Here is a 21,832-nt window from a genome sequence, read left to right on the forward strand (position 1 = left end):
GAGTGGACAAAACATGTCCAAACCTGGCAACAACAGAACTGTATGTGTGTGTGTCTCTGAAGGACATCATGTTATTTAGACTGAGGTGCCTGGACCTGCCTTAATATGTGTCTGTGTGTGGGAACAGTTAAGTAATGACAATTACAGTTACTTATAATACTTGAGACGCATCCCATCCTGCACTCTCTCAGAATTAAGAGCTTCCTTGTTCTACTCCTATTTCTACCACAACATCTTCCTGTGGGAAATCTTGTCCTTTATGTGTGGATATTATCAAAGACGGGTAATAAAACTCACCAGTTAATTACAGTTGAGAGTGAAGGTCATTCTTGACATCGACCTCTTTTCTGTCGGTAAAAACTTTAAGATGTTTTTGTGGGCGGACCTTAGGTGGCAAAAAAATAGAGAGGTAAAGTCCCGCCTCTTCCATGCGCCCCATGGGATGTTACTTTGGAAATTAATATTTTTAAAAAAAGAAATTTAACATTTTTTTGGTTTCTATTTGAATTATGACATATGATGTTTGACAATTTAAATATAATTTTATAAGAAATTAAAGTCTCAGTTGTTGTATGCTGGTTGTAGTTTAGTTTAGTTTGAAACCTCTCCGTGAACTACATCTCTCATCTCGCACAATATACGTCACCCATACCAATATGGCTGTCTCTTGTAACGTTATCTTATCTGAAGTGTTTTATCTAACAGCTCCTGGTTCTTTTATCAGCTTTATCAGATTCTTTTCTTTACATCCCTCCTGTCTCTTCTTCCATTGCTCCTCCTCCTGCAGTCAACATGGACAGAGAGATGAATTTTTTTACTGTAAACAGCACAGTCGGCTCCTCCGGGTTCACTGCTGCACACGGGTTTATAAACAAACATGAAGATAAATTTCTTCATGGATTGCTGCTGCAGAGGGGCTGAGAAGCAGGAGTGAAAATAAATCCACTTTTTAATCTGACAAGCTCCCCTTGTGCCAATAAAGGAGACAGGTGGGGTTTTATGACAGTGTTGGTCACTCTGATAGCTTGACAATCCCACTGTGCTGCAAGAAAAATGACTGAAGTGAGATGAATTTATTAGTTAAAACATGTTGGCAAAGTTTTCCTTTGAGGATAGAATTTGCAGTTAAAAAAGGGTAATAAATCGCAATGTTATGGCAGTAATTAGTGTATCACAAAATGTTTCAAATTACAGTAATATCGTATCTCCATAAACCTTAAACTCTAGGGCTGAAGAATTAATTGAAATACAATCTACTGCAAATTTCAAATTGCAGGATGCACAATATTTGTTAAAGGTGAAATGTGGGTCAGAATTATTATATTGTGGTGCTGCAGAGGTGTTCTGGCCAACACATTGGTCTCTAGACTCCAGAAAACATCTTTGTTTAGTACAGATCCCTGAAGACATAACCCACTATAATTGTTTTAATGTGTTTTTCAATGAAAATGAGAATAATGATGTAAAAATGTACTTTTCTTCTTAATAGCACACATCATATTGCAATTGCAAAATAACTATCAAAGTAATTGCAATTAGATATTTTTTCAAAATCGTTCAGCCTTACCTTACACTATGTCAGTGAAGCTTACAGAACCTTTCTAGAAGAGTTCTCTGTTAAAGGTTCTGCTACAGTGCAGGCCTGAAAAACCACTTCCATCCACTGTAAACAAGCATTCGTGTTAAGAGTGAACCTTGGAAATATTGGCCTGTAAAAGAAAAATGGTCAGATTTTCTCAAGCCAAAGAGTCTCTAACAAATTGATTTCTGGCTGCAGCCCCGAGTGTAATAAATGTTGGCGTGCTGTTTCCTTTCAAACCTTGAATCCTCCGTCCAGTGTCCAGTACTGATTTTCTTTTGGCACACTCAGAAAGGATTCTGTCCTGTTGACTGTGGCGTTCAAATACATCTCAGGTTTGTTTACTTCAGTCTCATATTGAGGATCATAGAATACCAAAGGTCTCTGAGGAGACACCCAATTAGAACAAGTTTACCTGCAGCATGGTTCAGTGTTACAAACGTCCCCACAGGTTGGATTTCAGTGTGGTGGAATCATCTGAAGTGAGTCTGTGGTCCGATTTATTTTGGGATTGTTTTTGTGAATTAAACTCATGCTTTGCAATATCACAAAGGCGTTAAAGCAATTGTTTGTGGTAGATGAACATTTCTAAAAGGGTTCTTTACAGCTTTGATAATGGTCAGCTGCAGTGAAAAGGTTTCCTGGTGCCACATTCAGTACTACCTCTTTCATAGAGAACCCCAGATGGATGAAGAGACTGTTTGGAGGGAGGTTTGAAAGAAAATGGAAAAATGTTTTTTCCACTCAGCTGGATGACATGTGATGGCTGGGAGCTACTCCTTTTACAAAATGTAATGTTTGCTTTCTACTAATACAGATGTATCTTTTGTTACAAACAATTTTGACATAAAAGCCTCATAATATGTAACTGCAGAGCCAGTTTTGGTGCGATTAAAAATGTCTTTGCTAACCAACAGTTATCAAATAATGCCTTCAACAAGCCACATCATGCTGCGTACACAGGTCAGTCCTATTCTTCTGTTGATGAGCAATCGCACTGGAATAACAGTGAACAGCTGCACATTTAGAGAGCTACCAGTCCACTTTTTTCAGTTCTGATATGATCCCTATATCTGAATTTGGATATCTGTCAATACGAATACTATGCAGATACCAGAGATCGTTCTCTTTCTTGATGTTTATGATTATTTATTATTTTTCTTCTTCTTCATTATTATTATGATTATTATTATTATTATTATTATTATTATTATTATTATTATTTCTAATAGTAGTAGTAGTAAGATTACATGACCCTGAAACTGAACTGAAGTTTGTGTAATGTAACTTGTGTAATGGGTGTCCTTCATCCATTGTGGGTCACTGTAGGAATCTGGTTTTTGACATTCACATGTACAGCTGATTGACTAAGCTTGATATTTATTGTTCCAAAATGCAAATGTTTGTGTTTGTGAAGGGTTTGTTCAGATGATGATTTATGGTGGTTTATGTGGGTACATGTCTTCACTCCACCTGTATTGTAGCACAATCATTTGCAATGCATTTCCCTTATATTGCATGCAATGGACTTTAAACCAAAGTGTGGATCAGTGTTGCAAGTCCAGTACCTGACACTGGATCAGACTGGTCCCACCTCTGTCCTGAGGGAATCTGTTTTGTGATTACCTGACTTTCCTCAGTGTTTATATTTCCTACAAGCACTGGCAAGGCCCTGGAAGATGGGCTGTCAGCAGCCCTCCATGCAAACAAGATTCTTTCTGCTCTTGTTATGGTGCTCCAGCAGTATTCTTTGAAAAAAACCCTGTTTTATCTGCCTTACTCTCAGACTTGCAGCAAACTGTCCAAAACGTAATTGGAGTTTCCACATCCTCTAATGCCACCCAACTAAACTCCTGTTTTCAGGATAGTTGAAATGCTGACTTGTGCTTCAGCTTCTAAACTTTGTCTTTTGATAGCCTAATATGGCATTCTTCTTGCCCCAGACAATCCTTAAAAAATAGTTATAATATTACAGATGCTCACAATTGTAAGTTTTTAAAGTATTTTATCAAGAGAAAAGGTGGAGAGGGTTTTTCACTTATGGGTGGGACCTCGGAAGTCGACTGTGATTACATTTCTTTAGGCAGTAAATTCTTAATTATTCATATACTTACTCCTCTTCGATGTGTATTATTAATGTAGGTAATCTTGTTTTTGTTTTTCTCCACAGGCTCAGATTGGACACGTCTCCCTCCTGTGAGATAAGGTGAACAGGTTTTGTTCCCATCTGCTCCTGATCTGTTAGTGATCCTGTTATAATCCAGCTGGATCCAGATGATGGAGCGCCTGCTGTGTCTGCTGCTCCTCAGCTCAGTGGCTCTGAAGGAGGCTGTCGGTACGTTCCACTTTAACACACACACACACACACACACACACACACACACACACACACACACACACACACACACACACTACAAACATGTAAGTCCATGTTGATGTTCAGACTGATTCAGTGTTGGTGCTGATGATTAATTGCTAAGATTAGTTTTAGTCCAGGGAAGAGTTTAGGGACAGTAGTTTACTCATGTGTGAGAGAGTGAGTTAAATGTGTGGGTGCAGTTCATATGGGGGCCTTTAGGGCCTGATTAAAATTTCATGATTGTTGTTTTAGGCAGTGGGTGGAGGGGATTCAATTTTCTCCAAGAAGTCCCTTTTCCCTTCCTCTCCACCAGGCCTCAGTGGTGAAACACGCTGATGAATGATAGATGGCGATCGGGCGAAGCTCGTGCTGGAATTAACGAGCTCTGTCGGTGTTGTGAAATGTGCGGTCACGCGTGTCCCGTCCCCCCGGGCTCACCATGCACTCTGCAGAACAAACGCTGTTCATTATCACCAGTGCTGAGCTGAATAACATGCTCTGTGTATGCTCACACACATCCACACACACATAATGAAGTCTTCATGTGTCCACACTCTTCAGTTAATTATCTACACAACATGAGTTGATATATGAATACAGCTGCAGCCATGTTGAGGTGTGTCAAACGAAAAGAGTAAGTTCCCATGTACAGATATTTTTGCGTGTGTGTGTGTGTGTGCACTAACAAAGGTATACATGTGCTGGGAAAAAAGATGCTCTGCACACACTCGCAGCACACATCCAAGGTCTTAGAAACTGTTTTTCTGCCCCCTGGCAAGGAAGGAAGATGAAATATATGAGGGACAAAGGACAAAGTTTCTTTCAAATTGAGACTGCCTGTTAAAATCAATACACTTTACACCTAATACTGCGCAGACTAAGTCCCTGTGAGAATACTTCATTTAATTCACTGTGTGCTCAAAGAACATCCACATAATGCAGAATATACAAACTGAAGGTTTATACTAAAAGTAAGTTTGAAGGTTTCCATCCAGCTGATTTATTAAATACTGTTTCAGATACGCCTTAATGTTCAATCAACTGGCTTTAAAAGTTGATGTTCAGTCAATCAGTCCACCCACACACACCCAGAGCAGTGATGTTGTAATTAATGAAGAACTAAAATAAGAACGGTGTTCATTAAAAACAGGAACAGAGGGGACGCTGTCATGTGAGAAAACACTGGAGGCAGGGTGTACAGTAGATAAAAAGTGTTAAAGGAAAACATTCCAGAAATTAAAAGATAAATAAGTTAATTGTAATAAATAGACACAAGTGATATATCAACTAACAAGAAACAGACAAAAAGATACGAATAAATAGGCAATAAATAAATGGATGAATAAATGAGGTTTAATTAAATGATGTGTCCTGAATTTGCTTTTAAAGACAGCCTCTGTTGCCCTCAGGTTTTCAGGCAGGCTGTTCCACAGATGTGAACCGTAGTAGTAAAAGGCCGCCTCATCGTGAGATTTGTTCTAACTTTAGGGGTAATTAAAAGAGGGTTCTAGAGGCATTATAGTCAGTTCTGCAGGTAATAAATGCATTAGTGTTTCTGTGTTGGCTTAAAAGAGAAACAGTCAGACTCTGACAGTAATCGTGAAATGATAAAATGTAGTTTTAGTTAAGTTTCTAATGTGTTGCAGAAAGTTTTCTGCCATCCATGACTTGATAGCTAAAATACAGTTAAAAAGGACATCAACGTTGATGATGTTGCATTGAAAAAGATCTTATAAAGGCTAATGGAAACAATAATAAGTAATGGCATGCTGCCACCATCTGTTACATGTTTCTTCTTCAATTCAAATTAGAAGGGGTTTTATTGGCATGGCAACTGTTTACCAAATCAAGTTCTGAATAAAAATGATTGTGATTTTTCCACCAATAAATAAGTTCATATATATATATATATATATATATATATATATATATATATATATATATATATATATATATATATATAGGTAAATACCTTTAAAAGCTTAAATTAATTCATTACCATCCCATAAATGCCTAAAGTACACACAAATCATTCAGTATTCAGAGCTTTTACCTGGTAAAAAATCACATTGCATAGATTTATTTGGCCACTTGGGGGCAGCAACCTGTAAAATAAAGTGTAAATTAAGTTGTTCTGGTGAAACTGACAACAAGCAGTTGCTTATTTTCACATTCAGAGCAACATTAGCTCAGCAAAGTAAAAAAGAAATTTGACATGACTTTGACATAACTGAAAATAAACAGCTATTTTCAGCAAAATGTGTTTACTGTTATAATTAAAAGTAAAACCACTTTCTATGCAGAACATTGTGCTGCATTATTATATTGTATTACATTGGAGTATTATTACTGGCGCAGTCTTGTTTTAGCTTCATTTTAATGTTGTAGCTGGTTTAGATGGAGCAAATTTGAACTATTCACAGACTGTTTGGTGGCTTATAGGGCTGTAGTCAACCAAAGAAAATCTTAGCGACTGAAATTCTACCTAATCTTTAAGCCATTTATTGGTCAAGGTATAAAAAAAAAATTACGTTATCTCTAGATTGCCTCAGTCAGCCGCAGTGCACTGAAAGACCTGCAGCTGAAATGGAGCTAATCAAAGCTACACAGTGTTGCTGATTTGCTGATTTGTTTCTACTTGTAGCTTGTAGTTGCTGGCATCCAACTTAAGTTATTTAGTTGGCTTCAAATGAGGATTAATGTTCACACAGTTTCTCTTAACTGTCCCTCAATATTACAACATCAGTCCAACACTGCCCCAGCCTGTGTAACCACATTAATAAGTGGCTAGTGCTAAAACATTAAAACAACATAAAACATGGCAAAAGCTTTAGAGTTTGACGTCCGATCATGGACAGCTGGTAATTATCCATCACTGATTTGAAACGTTACCCGCAGGCGCTTGTTAAGAAAGCAGTCAGGCAGAGCAAAATCCACACGTCAACATCCATTCAGCTCCTCTGTCCTCTGAGGCTGGGGGATAATGTAGTGGTATGTCCTGGTCCTGTGATGGTTTCATTTCATTTGGGTCGAAGTAAATATCCAAGACAAGAGCATGACCACCAACCAATCGACCAGCCAACCAGAAGGTGTCAGTCCCAGTAGCTTACCTATAACAATACTTCTTATCTTTTAAAACTGATCAGATATGTTGTGGAGTACAGTACTTTTATTTCACATGTAGTCAAACAGAGGTATAAAGTCTGTCTGTCAAGTAAAGTACAGTATCTCCATGTTTGCTCACTTTTTGTGTTTTAGAATGTCTGCCACATGTGGATGGGAGTGTGTTATTGTAGTGTGTGTATAACTCAGGTTAGCAAGTCCTTGTCACTCGTCCTTGGACAATCTCAGCAGCATTTATTCTTTTGCCACACACACTCATGCTTAAATCTTTGTACCAGCTCTTATTTTTTGAGGATATCAGAGGTTCAGATGAAACTCATTATATTTATAATTTTTCCTCCATTATCCTGCTTGTAGACAGACACACAAATGAACCCAATGACAGCAACACTACAGTGGGACATCTTTCCAGAATATGTTAACAACAATGTAAATATCTCTCATTTATGTTAGACAAACGCTCTGCTTTCCAACTTTAGATCAAACAAGGAGAACTTCAATTATGTGTAATGCATTAAACATTTCATGCCATTTGCTGCTGGTGCAGAGTTCATGCTGTGTAATGATGAAGCTGTCCCTGCAGTGTGTGTGGTCATTTTTACTCCAGCAGACAGTAAAGCTCTTTGTATCTGTCTTCAAAGAGAGACTGCAGCTCCTTGTCTTTACTGACTCCTCTCTCAAAGTTCTGTTTTACATTAGACCTGCAATTTAAATAGGTTTAAGATAAACAATAATAATAATAATGCTAATAATAATAATGCTAATAATGATAATAATAATAATAATAATAATAATAATAATAATAATAATAATAATAATAATAATAAGTAATAGTAACGTAATTCCAAAATGATAAATGTAATATTCAATGCAATAGTAAAAATGGCTACTTGAAAAAAATGTCAATTATTAAATAATAAACCAGATGTCTGCAGCATTTTTGGTCATATATATATGTATGTATATATATATATATATATATATATATATTTATCTTTTAGTGCTTTGTTTTCCTTTTGTACTAAAATAAATTAAAAGTAGCAGCTGTGACAACAATGTGCAATAAATTGGAATGAATTATCTTTAGCAATGAATATTTGAACTAGTTCAATTGCAGAAAATCAAAACATAATGATGCAGCAGTCAGAAGCAGTTCTTTTATAAAATACAATAAAATAAAAAATCAAAATATTTATCCATGTAATATTACGGAAGGTCGCAATATAGAAAGACTTCTGTTTTTATCACAATATCACAGTATTCATTATATTATTACATCCCCTGTAAGTAATATGTTTAAAATATTTATTTGCTATCCTTTTATTCAAAGCTCATTTATTGGATTATTATGGAAATTAATAGATGTTGTTGTAATGGTATTTTCTTGTACATACAATACTCACGGTCCACGGGTCTATGAAATGGTTTTTGTGAAAAAATTACATTACTCAGGCTGCACAGTAAGAACTACAAAATGAAACCAACATGACATTTTTGCTAGTCTTAAATTATGTTCATAATAGTTTTAAAAAGTTTTAGATTTGATTTGTTGTAACATGCAGAAACCCTAATTGAAAAAATCTTGTTATAAATATGGTTAAAACATGGTTTACCTTATTTTATTCAACATTATCAGTGTTGTTTAGTTTTTAGGATTTCTATTGGTTTTTAATTTTTTCTTATGTTTTGTCTTTTTTAATTTATTTTAGCTCGATCTTAGTCTAGGTTTTATTTTACTCTATATTATTAACATTGCTTTTAACTGTATTTTATTGTATCTCATTGTCAACATTTCTTGTTTTTACTTTTTTTCCGCTTGAAATAAAGAGTATATAGTTTTATTTTGACTCTATTACAGTTTTCACTTGTCAGTCATCTGTTAAACACTTTGAATCACAATCATCTGTCTGAAGGGTGCTATACAAATAAAGTTTATCTGATTGAAAATAGAAAAAATAGATATAGAAAGTTATGACTGACAGGACTTCCAGTGCTGACAGTATTTGAGTGCACCATTGCACACATGTGTAGGTCCTCACTGCTGGGAATGTTCTGGCGCAGGGTTTTGGTGTATGACGAGTGTGTTGTTCAAAATGTTTCCAGGTGGAGATGTGTGTGTGTCGGGTCATGACAGTGGGCCCGTCTTTGAACAACAGCCAAGCAACATAATTTACCCAGAGGGCCTGAGTGAAGGCAAGGTGACCTTCAGTTGTCAGGCCAGAGCCAGTCCAGCGGTTTCCTACAGGTGAGTAACACACACACACACACACACACACACACACACACACACACACACACACACACACACACACATGCTCTGGATGTGTTGGATTTTAGAGACCAGAAGAAGAAGTATTCCAGTAAAGGTGTGTATTTCAGATGACTGAGCCTCAACCCCAGATGGAGACCAAAATTCGGGAAATTGGGAGAATTTACAGTTTGGAGTTCAGGAAACTTAAAGGGACAGTTCACCCTAAAATCAGAAATACATGTTTTTCTACTGGCCTGTAGTGCTATTTATCCATCTAGGGGTTTTTTTTGGTGTGAGTTGCTCAAGTCTGTGGATAATCTTGAGCCGCCAGATCATGATTTTTGGGAAGCATCACTGCTGTTGAGTTTTTCAAATTTATTTTTTTGGTGCATTGAGCACCACAAGACTAGTGCCATTTGGCTCCATTATAATGGAGAGAAAGCAGAGCTCAAAACCTCTGCAACTCACACCAAAACAGTGTAAACTGATAAATACCACTACAGGCCAAAGTTAAAATATATACTTTTGATTTGGGGTTGAATTGTCCATTTAAATGTCAATATATGTCGCTTTTATAGGTCCCATAGGAATGTCTTTTAACCATCTTCAATTTCTCTTTTTTCTTTTAACAAAGACAAGTGTTGCACATGGCATATTTTAGTACAGAAAACAGGAAAGGAGAAAGTTGACTGAGATGCCAAACTTACTCAACTGTCATTGGAGCACAGAGTTAAAAGAGGTGGGACTTAGGAAGGGTCAGTTGTCAGTGATGTTTCTGATCTTCTGTTTGTGGTGTTCTTATCAGTTCACTCTGCTCTTTGTCATGCAGATGGCTCGTGAACGGTACGGAGGTCCCACTGGGTTTGGACCCACGCTACACCCTGGTGGCCGGCAACCTGGTGATCAGCAGCCCCGAGTCTATTCGAGACACAGGCTCCTATCAATGTCTGGCCATCAACCGCTGCGGCACCATCATCAGCCGAGCAGCTAACCTCAAATTTGGCTGTGAGTGAAAAAAAGCCTGATAGAACAGATAGAAGACATTATATGATCATTCAGAGGATTTGCTGTACATGAATTCTCCACAATTATACTTTGGTCACTATCAACTGTGTGTTATTGCTGCTTCTCTTATGATCTGCATGTGATGGTCATCTGTTTTTCCCATTACTCCCTTTTTCTGCTTGACACCATTGCCTGTTTCTCCAGACCTTGATGACTTCCCTTCAGACAGCAGGAGTCCTCAGACAGCATATGAAGGTGTAGGGACATTCCTGGCCTGCCAGCCCCCTCCACATTACCCAGGTATTGCCTTTTTATAAAGTGTAATGTCTGCCTTTTTCTTTCTAAGGTGTTCGTTCACATAGATGTAACTTCCTCCGTTGTCTGAGCAGCACATTTTTGTGTCTTCTCTTGGTAAACCAGATAATTATTGCTGGTTTGTTGTTCTTGGGAGAAGGTGTCATTTTTGGGACTCCTTGTTGGGCTTGGTGGGATCCCCGCCGTCCATTGGTGTCACTGCCCAGGCATATGACCGGGGCCTGATCTTTAACCCGCTGATGATGTTAGAGTACTGCTCCAGATCGGCCACACAGCACTCTAAGAGGGCCATCCTCTTGTCCTTCTCAGCATGTTGTCTCTTAAGGACCTTAATATCCCCCATTAAGCCCATTATTAGCTTTTGATGTTTGTAGACAGTTGCAATTCCTACAGACAGAAAGTCTGGCACTTTCTTTATCTCCTCTATCCCCTTGTCCAAAATTGCACTGTTTTGTCTGGTTTGCTTTGGTGGCATTTTGCTGTTTGCGCACTGTGTCAGCAACTGACCAAGATCACAGTGGCCACCACAGCTGTATGTAGCTGTAAACAGCCTAGCCAAACTAAGTAGCCACGCTAGCCAGCTGGTTTACCAGTCTTTTAGATCTGAGTTCAGTCACAGTCCAGGCAGTGGTCATCTCAGTTGTATATAGTCTGAGGTCCAAAATCCAAAATTAGTTGTCTTTTATCCAAAATGCAGTCAAAAATCTGAAAACTAGAGGCATGATAATTCAAAACACCTCTGACACAGGGACTAGACTGTGTGCAAACAAACTGAGACAATCTATGAACATTATGTGCTGTGTTACCTGTAAAATTACTTTCACTTCATTTCTTTCACTGAGAATTATCAGAGAATAAGGAGATAAGGGATTAACAGGTTAGAGCAGAATGATTCACCTAGTTTGGAATAAGTGACTTTCTAATATTGAAATTTGAGCACTTGCAGGACGGCATTTAATACAAGCTGGTACGTTCTGACTGTATCACTGTTTAACATTATTTTTTTTGCACCAATCTCTCCTCTCTGCAGCTCTCTCCTACCGCTGGTTCATCAACGACTTCCCCAACTTCGTCCTTCAGAAGGGGGATGGCCGCTGGTTCGTGTCGCAGGTAACAGGGAACCTGTACGTGGCCAGAGCAGAGCCAAATGACACTGGGAACTACTATTGCTTCTCCACCGTCAACCTGGACATCAGCTCCAAGAGCACCTTCAGCAGGCCCAACAAGCTCACTGTACTCCCTGATGGTAGGAAGGCTGTGCAGCTGCATGAATCATCTGCTAGCAGCCCCATGGAGCTTTACCATGGAGGTCTGCAGACACTAAATATGACCAAACAGAGGACAGAAGCATGTCTGAAAAAATCTGCTGTGGTGTTCTAAGTGATGACTTGTCTTAAGTTAGTAACTGAGTACAAATAATAAATCAACCCACTGGTTTTTAATTAGGCCTGGGTATCTTTTATCTGTTTGAATATTTTTGATGCTGATTCCAATATGACACCTCAGGTTTGGTTTCAAAACTTAAACTATACTGAGCTGACATGTTAAATATAAAACTTAAATGATAGTTTTGATTATTTGAAGTGTGGTTGTATGAGGTACTTCTCCATAGTCAGTGTATTATATATACTCGATGGTAGTCAAGACGCCTCAGGAGAAGCAGCAGGAGTACCAGTGTAGGAAGCTGAGCAATGTACTGCTGTGGACAGGGTCATCAGCAAGACCTTATTTTAGACACACTATTTTAGATATTATTTTACGCTATATTTAGAATATTTAATTGCCATTTTGTAAGCCAGATATCACTCTCTCTACCGCCACCAGACTTGTTTGGCAAAATTGATAAGACAATCAATGGACAAACCATTGCTGTGAGATAGTCTTTTCTGTTGGGAAACTGAGGTTATATGGCTCCATATCACTCTTTCCAAAGCAACCAGACTCCTTTGGCAAAAAGAGAAATGTTATTTTGCAGGACATAGATGTTGCTGCTCTACCTCTGCCTTGATCCAAGGCAAGTAACGTTAGTTTGGACTGAACCTAATGTGTTAAAACACCAGTCACACAATAACTACAAATAAACTAACTGATCAAGGCAGCAGTAGACCAGCAGATTCTGTGTTCTGCAAGGAGTCTGGAGGCGTTGAAGATTGCGTAGATGGCATGTTGAGGGCTTCAAGGCTGTCTGATGGCAAAATAAAACAGTGAGAATGTTCTAAAAATAGCCATGCTGATATTCAGAACAACAGCATGACCTAGAGTGCAATATTACAGTCATGTAAAGGATAAACTTAAGCAACTGCCAGCTGGTCCTGGCAACATAAATACCAAGAGGGTGATCACCAGGGAGTTAGCTCTGATCACTCACGTTTTCTTTTTCAATTACTTTGATCATTTCCCTGTCATTCAGTCTCTTATTTCAATCTTTCTTATCATTTATTATCAAAGTAAGCAGGTGACAGGAAACAACAGGCTGAATACTAATAGCTAATAGCTAATATGAATAAACTCAAGTTATTTCATGTATACTGGTAGTTTTATTTCTTTATGTCATATTTCTGTAATGTAACATTTGTAATGGTTATTAGAACGCCTGTAAAACAGAGTGATATGTGTAGTTAAAAGTCCCAGTGCTGTTGTATTCTTTATCTGCATATATGCCTCTTGTCCAATCAAAATATTTGGTTGGACCTAATTGGTGCATAAAAAAGATTTCTTAGATCTTTGTGTATGCTTCTTGAGAAAATAAATTTTGATATCATATGCATTTTACTAGTGAAAGCCACAGGTCCAGAGGCTATAAACTTTGTGTATATACTTAGGTCACAGACACAATTCTGTCATTGTGTGCTTGAGATAAAGATGCACAATCTGAATGAGATTTAATCTGAATATTTACTTAATTGTATTTTATTTCAGCCAATCCCAGGAAGTCAGCTCCAAACATCAAAGTGCGCTTCCCAGCAGAGACCTATGCCCTCGCAGGCCAAACCGTTCAGTTAGAGTGCTTCGCCTTTGGAAAGTGAGTGTACAACTCTAAAATCACTGCATGTGTCTGCAAATGATTTTGCGTTGAGAGCTTGTGTTTTGTTCAGCTTCAGTAACACGTCTAAATGATTTTTAGACTTTAGCCCCATCTGGACTTTATGCTATTCTGTTTTGTTCCTTTACTTCACCTCCAACTCTTCTCTTTGTTTTTTGTCTCATAGTCCGGTCCCAAAACTGCGCTGGAGGAAGGTGGACGGTTTGATGCCGTCCAAGGTGGAGTCTAGCAATGAGCGTCCCACCCTCATCCTGCCTGATCTTTCCTTTGATGACGAGGGCATTTACGAGTGTGAAGCCTACAACTCAGAGGGAAGTGACACATACCAGGGACGCATCAGTGTGCAAGGTACACAAAAGATACTGTACAAATATCTGTTAATACTACAGCAAAATATATATTGTAGATGTACTGTCATGATCACATTCTCATTGTCTGACCTGAAACATTTCAATGTTTCACACTGCTGAGAGAGAGAGAGAGAGAGATGAAATACATATCTTGTAGACAGAATGTAGTTCTGGTTGATTCTACAGCAGAAAGTAAATGAAACTGTCCACAACAAGGTGTGTAGATTATCTGGGTCATGACTTTTGGACAGAGACGCTGATTTTTGATTTTTCAAATAAGTATTTTTGATGCTTTGAACCACAAGTCAAGTGCCATTTAGTCCCATTATATTGGAGAGAAGACAGACATCTCTACAGCTGATGCATCCAGAACTCTGCAGCTCTCACCAAAACTATCTGGATGGATAAATAACACTGCAGGCCAGGGGAAAAATATGTACTTTTTATTTGGGGGTGAACTGTGCCTTTATTTCCTTTAAGTGTTGTTGTTGTCAGTGGATCTTTTTATATTTATTGATTTGTTGTCTGCTGCTTGTGCCTCATCTTTGGTCTCTGCACCCTGCAGCTCAGCCGGCGTGGCTGCAGGTGATGAGCGACTCAGAGGTGGAGATCAGTTCAGAGCTACACTGGAGTTGTGTTGCTGCTGGCAAACCCCGACCCTCCATACGCTGGCTACGCAACGGACAGCCGCTCAGCACACAGGTAACACACAGCTGTACACACTGTACACATACTGTACAGCCACAGACAAAAGACTTAATATCCATCTTGTACAGTAGCGCTGCTGGTTTAATTTACCATTTACACTTAAAAGGATATACATTTTCTTTGCTCTTGTTCTGATGGTCAGGAAACCAAACAGTGTTAATGTGTGGTGATGTTCCTGTTGCCCTTTACTTGAAAAATCTTTGTACTGGGACACCCAGAGAGAGAACATTTCCTCTGAATTAGAGAACACATTAAATACAGAGAAGGTCATGTTCTGTGCTATTTCTTCATCAAACTAGAGGGGATACATCTCGACACAGAAAATCAGCTTCTTCTCAAGTTTTCATTAAAACCTTCCCTGCTGTGAATGATTGGGTACCAAACAGTGAACGCTGAATATTCTAGACGTCCTTTTGCTCAGTAACAGAGGGAATAATTAGACTCAGAGGAAGTGAACTTTTCTACAGTTTCTAATCCTAACTTGCAGAATTCATTACACATGATTAAATACAACTGTGACTGCTCTAAGCAAGAAACAGGCGATGTAGTAACACAGCTGATCCATATTTTATCAGCGCTGCTGAGTTTGACAGTTTGATCTGAGTTTACGGAGCCCTGTGTGTTGCCCTGGGCTGACTTTGACAATCACCTGTCAGTCACACAGGAGCCCTGCCCTAAAGCACACCCTGCTTTATGATCTGTTTTACTCTAAACAACCATAACTTACTAAATTAGCTTCATGCTGTATTGCAGAAGATTTCAAACTGGTGATGCAGACAGCCTAAAATTTATGTCACGATATAATTAAAGCATGGATGGTGGTGGTATATTTGATGCTTTATACCATGGTCTGGGTGAATACTCTTTTCTGATTGGGCAGTAGTGCGTGTAAAACTGTTTAATGCAAACGTAGGTCAGGTTTAATCATTGTTAATCATTGTTTGCAATTCAACAAGCAACATTAAAGAGCACAGCTGCCAAAGAGGGTGAGTGAACAGCTGATTGGTTTGGTTTTCCTAAATGAAGACGTTCTAACCTGCTCTGTGTGTCAGCCAACAGGCTGAGCAACATGTTGCTTGCTTGAAAAATGGCTCAGCCTGGCTCTATTTCAGCTAAGTGTCATGCGTCTCCAATCTATTTTATCTGTTTAAAATGGATGCAATGTCTTTAACGTCTGTGTTTTCCCTCATCAAAGCAGTCAAAGGGAAGACGAGAGACTAAATAACAAGGTAGAGAAGAAGCGGCACCTTTTATATGGTCCACAGCTACATTTTTATGGGAATATCCTCAAAAAAGGAAAAAAGGGAACTTTCTATCTCAATGAATTTAGAGTTTGTATTGATTACTGTATTACTTTTATATTATTTTCTATATTTTATTTGATATTATATTTTATATTGTGTTTTATCAATTAGATCTTTTATTGGTGGAGCCTTGAGCACTTTTTAGCATGGTTTCTGGTTTGTTATGCTGTATAGTGTTGCAGGTGTCCTGAGGTCTGTGTGTTTGTATGTATGCGTGGACAACTCTCTGCAAAGCAAATCTGCCCACGGGCATGAATAAAGTAACCTGAACCTGAACCTGAACCTGAACTGGCCTCCAACTATAACAACACTGATTTAAGAAAATTATGTCAGTTATGAATAAATAACTGCGAGACCTAATTTGTTCATTTACAGGAGGAGGAATCTCAAGTGTGCTGCTGCAACATCATTCGTATATGTGGACAGTTGTTTGTTCACATGGCTTCTAGTAAGGAAGCGGTGTCAACGGCAGCGATCAGCTGAGTTTGGTTGTAAAAGGCACTTGAGTTATTTGTTGTCAGGACAACAGTAAGGCATTAAACGTTAAACAGTTTGAAGTCACTTGGTTCCCTGTTGGGTGGTTCTTCTCCTCCACATCGAGCCTTCAAACCATTTAACACACACCTACTCATTGATTATCCCTTATGGATTTGTTTTTTTCCATCTAAATTCTTCTGTAGAGGTAAAGCACTGGTATGATAACTGTATGGCAGCTATTACTGTACTCTTGATTGTATTATTAGGACATATTTCACATAATACAGACATATTTTAAGAACCTTTAATGTGCAAAACTGGAATAATACATAAAAAAATACAAACCTTTTTCTCAAGTATATCAGATATTACCTCCTTATAACTGCTGTCATCTGACATTATTTGGAGATTTTCATTTTCTTCTTGTTGTCTGACTTTTTAAACTTGAACCATGTCCATATGATGGCATGGTACCAGTCTTTTTTTCAACACCTCCTCTTTGTTGTGTTCACTGTCATTTTTTTGTGCTTTTAACATTTTGTTATAAGTTATTATCATGTTGCTTTTTGGTCAAGCAAAGCGATGCTCTACCAGACTGTAGGTGTACTTTCTATACCGTTTAAACCTTCCACACATAATTCAGACCATAAACTCATCAGGAAACTGTTCACCAGTATCATACATCAACTGTGAAGTATTGTATTTCCAATACATCAGAGCATTGTAAAGTCCAAACATCAAAATGTTTGGCTTCAATCCATATGTGTTGGCTTTTAGCCTTTCAAAAAAAAAAAATTTCACTTTCACTGCAGTCTCTCTCACTTGCTGCACACAAAGGAAGGCACGCAGCTGTATTAACGGAGGAGTCTCATTGTCGTTTCATGTTGAGGAAACTGACAAGTTCTTTTCATTAAAGGCAGTTGATTTAATACTTAAAAAACTAATTTATTTAAAAAAGATGAATAATTTCATTCAAATTAAATATTTTCACTTTTTTTTCAGGGTTATAAAATATGACAAAAGACATTCCATGTATCCTTCAAAAACTCAATAGAAGCCTTGAACGTGAAAAACAACATTTGGTACAGCACTAATTCTGACTCCACCATGATGTAGTGAACTTGACTATTCACACAGGCCTGAAATCACCTGGGGTCACCTCATCATGTGATTTGTATTAACTACAGAATTTGTGCGTGTTTTGAAGCCTGTGTAAAACGGCTGTGTCATGGCCTGTTAAATAAAACTTTTAGTGAAGTACAGAGGTCATCTGTTATTATTCGTCCCATCTCAGAGAGAGGAAATGATTATATTGATGAGAGCTGTGATTACATCAGGGGCTTCATATGCGGCTCAGCAGGAAGACTAATTCTGAAGAGTGAGAACAAATTTAGGGAACAAATCTACAGAAGAATATCAAGGAATAATTAGTTTAATCGCATGGATAATATTTGATAAGGAACATTTGACATTTTAGCAGGCTTAGTACAAACTTCTACAGCTGAGTTTCAGTGGATAGCACCTGAAAAATAGGCAGAGTTCTCCTCTTTATTGGGTGGAGCAGAATTTATTGTGACATTTTTATCTCCCATACACCACTGCAAATGTACACACTATACATGCACATTTTGTTTCACAGCTCACGCATCCTTTTTACTTCCTTTCGCTCGCTTACCTCTCTCTCTCGCTCTTCCTCTGACCCCCACAGGACCGGTTGGAGGTGAACGGCGCTCGTCTGAAGATAAGCAACCTGGCCCTGGAGGATTCTGGGATGTACCAGTGTGTGGCTGAAAACAAACATGGCACCATCTACTCCTCTGCTGAGCTCAGAGTGCAGGGTAGGTGTCCAGTGAGGACTGCCTTTATTTTACCTTATATGAAATATTTAACAGGCTGTCATTTATGCCTCATATTATGCCTAATAGAACTATTAAACATTCAGACCTCTGTTATTAAAGAACATGAAGTGAATTGTCTTTGTATTTATGCCAGCTCAAGTTTAATATACTATACAAGTCTCTCATCTCAAGTTAACACCTTTCTGACCGTCGTTTCACTGTTCTTCCGTCCCCTATATTCTGACTTTTCCCATCCCTTCCCTGTCTGCCTTTCTGTCTACATCACATCCATCATCCACTTCGTTTTCTGTAGATGCATTACAGATCTCAGGAATGAGATGTGCCACAGTAACAAATTTGTAACCTTGTGACAGGCAGGTAAAACAGGAGCAATGAGGACACAGTGCATCTTGTTTCATTCCAGATAGCTTCTCTGCATGTTTTATTGAACACCTCAAATTCATAAACACAACATATAAACACATTTCTGTTCAGTGTGTTATATTTGATTCAGTTCCTTTTCTCAGTTCCCTTGAGTCCATCACTTAATTCCATATTCCCACAACTTCAATAGAGCACATATTCATTCCAGTCTGTTGTTAATTCTGTGATAAACACATTTTCATTGACTCTTATGTCCAATAAACACCTTTAGGGATGCACTGATAAGGATAGCAGTATCGGGTATCGGTCTAATACCGTTCTCACATACTCGTACTTATACTCATAAAACTACTCTGATACCCCACACCTGATAGCACATCACAAAAAATAGCCGCTCAACACAAGCAAACATCTAAAGAACCAACATGATACAGTGTTCAAGAAGTTTGCTGATGCTTACCCTTCTTTTTTGTTTACACCGTCATCATCAGCAAGAGGACCCGCTGTCCTCAACATCACCCACTAATTCCTAACTAAAATTCCATGTAAGTCAATGTAAACTTGAAACAATCTCACAGAGTGCAGCTGTAGACCACAGCTAGCCGCTGTCCAGTAAGTCCTGTCGGGCGTAAACTAGTTGATGCCTCAGCTTGTTAATCTGGAGAAGAATAAAGCACCACTGCCACCAGTCTATAACCCTCTTTTCTTGGTAATAAGCTGCTACAACTTCTCTTTGTGTACTTCATCTTCCTGACAGTAAAATACACCCAACTTCACTCTCTGAGGTTCATAGCAGGTAAACAAAAGTGTTGCACACGTTACCACACTCATACCTGTCCCCCCTAAACAATGACAGGTAGGAACTAATTAACTCTTAGACAAGAGAGACATGAAGAAGAAACTTAAATACTACACATGTAAATGTTAAATTAAAATACTAGTTAAAATGCTGTAAATGATAATGAAATAATTATGATATGTAACACCATCTCTAACAGTCAACTTGATTCTGCAAGTCTATAATGATGTGTAATTATTGCACTGAAATATATCATATGCACAGTAAACTGCACAGCTTAATAAGTAATACATTAGAAAAATAACTTACTACAAAAAACCCCAAAATGTCATGTGTACAGTAACTATGGTTACACTAGCAGCAGCATTTAGAAAGTGAGGAACATCTTATGAAAATAAAGTTATTTTAAAGTTATTGTAAGAACTGTAATGGCATTATTAAGTACTTGTATCGGTACTCAGTATCAGCAAGTACCCAAATGTAGGTATTTGTACTCGTACACACACACACAACTGATCAAACACTGCTAACAACTGGACAACCATATATTTTTAGCAGAAACAGTGTGTCACTAACAATCAGTATTCAGTGGAAACAATATTAACTTTAACAATTTCAGTCATTAACTTGAAGAAAGTGCATGTTAATCATATAAACCTTATGAAACAATTAGTGTTGAAACATTGACGGTGTACAGGAGCCTTTAGAAACTCAAGACCACTGTCAGGTCACTGATCAGGCCAAATTTGCAGCACACATCACCGGGAGGAACCTCCACCAGAACAGAGTGACTTTCTTTCTGTTCCTTACCCATATCACAGTCACACAAAACACTGTAAACTCTAAACACAGTCACGTTAGGTGTGTCACAGATACACAATAACGATCAGGGCCTGTGAATTATCAGCCAATATTGTCCTATCCAGCTATATTGGTCTGTATCAGTGTATATTAGCTGATAAATATCAGTTGTACTAATATCTGATTTGACAGATAATGTCAAAGCATTTAATTTGAATTCTTATGCAAATGCTCTGTGAAAGCCAAAGTATATTTGTTTTTTGTTTTTTTGGGTTTTTTTTTTTTTTATGAACTTTAGTAGGAAAAATAAAAGAACATTTGAAAAGTCAGAGCTGTTCTTTGTCAGTTCAGTTCAGCTGTAATAAATCATCCATCTTTGCTCACTACAGCTGAGTCTTTCTTACCCTCAGGTGTGCATAAAGTACAGGTTATATCAATGTCTTTTTAAATTTAAATAATTAAAGAAAATTACGAAATGATCAACCACGAGAAGCTGGTAATTATCAGTTATCTTATCGGCTGAAAAAAAGCCATATAGAGCATTTCTAGTCCTCCCTCTGTCCTGATATTCTGACTCTGTCCTGCCTCCTGTCCTTCCAGTTCAGGCTCCAGACTTCAGGTTGAATCCAGTGAGGAAGCTGATCCCAGCAGCCAGAGGTGGACAGGTCATGATTGAGTGTCGCCCCCGAGCTGCCCCGAAGCCCAGCCTGTTCTGGAGCCGCGGGACGGAGCTGCTCATCAACAGCAGCAGGTAGTGCTGAGTCATCTTCATTTTTCACACATGCAAAACAAGTACAGGTGATTCTGCCGCATTTATTAATCTCATTTCCTTTCAGTTTCTTCCCCTGAGGAGGACCTGCAATTGGTCGATGCATCGATGATAAAATGAAAGGGAGCTGTGGTTTCAGAGGGCAGATAATCCTTGAATCACAAAACAAATAAATAACACACTAGACAGGTTGGAGAGAGTTCAGAATACACATATTGAAATACTTATTTCAAATACAAACTGTAGAACTGTTTTCCTGTTTTTTAATTGGTGATATTTTGACCGCAGTTTCTGTCTTTAAAAGTAGATTACTTGAAGAGATTATATGATTTTGTCCTATTTGCCCTTAAATTCATATGAGGCGTTTCCCATGAACAGATTTTTTAAAAAGTGCAAGGAATTGTGCGTGTGGTGCACCTGCCACCATGAAGAGACACACAGTCTGTATGTAATGTAAGGAACATTTTACCTACACACGTGGTCAAGAAGGTTTCAACATTACAGCACATTGCACCTAAGTTGAAGAAACACCTTGAGGTAACCTTAATTTCTCTTTTGTCATGCCAGTGTGTTCTGTCATGCTAATAAGAATGTAACAGATGGTGTTGTATGCTGTACAGATTGTAAAGCCCGCTGATTCAACATTATTTTGTGATTTCTGGCTACAAATAATTAACATTTGATTTGGCTTGCTCTTTAGTTTGGCTAACTGGCTTAGCTAACTTGC

At 38.2% G+C, this 21,832-nt stretch overlaps 1 protein-coding gene across 1 annotated transcript in view; it reads left to right on the top strand.

Moving 5' to 3' along the window:
- The window catches only part of cntn2 (contactin 2), a 91,709-nt gene that overhangs the window by 41,323 nt on the left and 28,554 nt on the right, over positions 1-21,832 (top strand). Inside the window, exons 2-11 of the mRNA XM_084726303.1 lie at positions 3,750-3,914; positions 9,165-9,306; positions 10,142-10,317; positions 10,522-10,617; positions 11,663-11,878; positions 13,552-13,654; positions 13,842-14,023; positions 14,591-14,727; positions 18,223-18,352; positions 20,937-21,087. Coding sequence (XP_084582429.1) covers positions 3,854-3,914; positions 9,165-9,306; positions 10,142-10,317; positions 10,522-10,617; positions 11,663-11,878; positions 13,552-13,654; positions 13,842-14,023; positions 14,591-14,727; positions 18,223-18,352; positions 20,937-21,087 — 1,394 coding nt within the window. The 5' untranslated portion in view covers positions 3,750-3,853. The remainder of the gene's footprint in view (positions 1-3,749; positions 3,915-9,164; positions 9,307-10,141; positions 10,318-10,521; positions 10,618-11,662; positions 11,879-13,551; positions 13,655-13,841; positions 14,024-14,590; positions 14,728-18,222; positions 18,353-20,936; positions 21,088-21,832) is intronic.

Source organism: Lutjanus erythropterus, chromosome 2, assembly GCF_056507025.1.
Source record: "Lutjanus erythropterus isolate fLutEry1 chromosome 2, fLutEry1.hap2, whole genome shotgun sequence".
NCBI lineage: Eukaryota > Metazoa > Chordata > Actinopteri > Lutjaniformes > Lutjanidae > Lutjanus > Lutjanus erythropterus.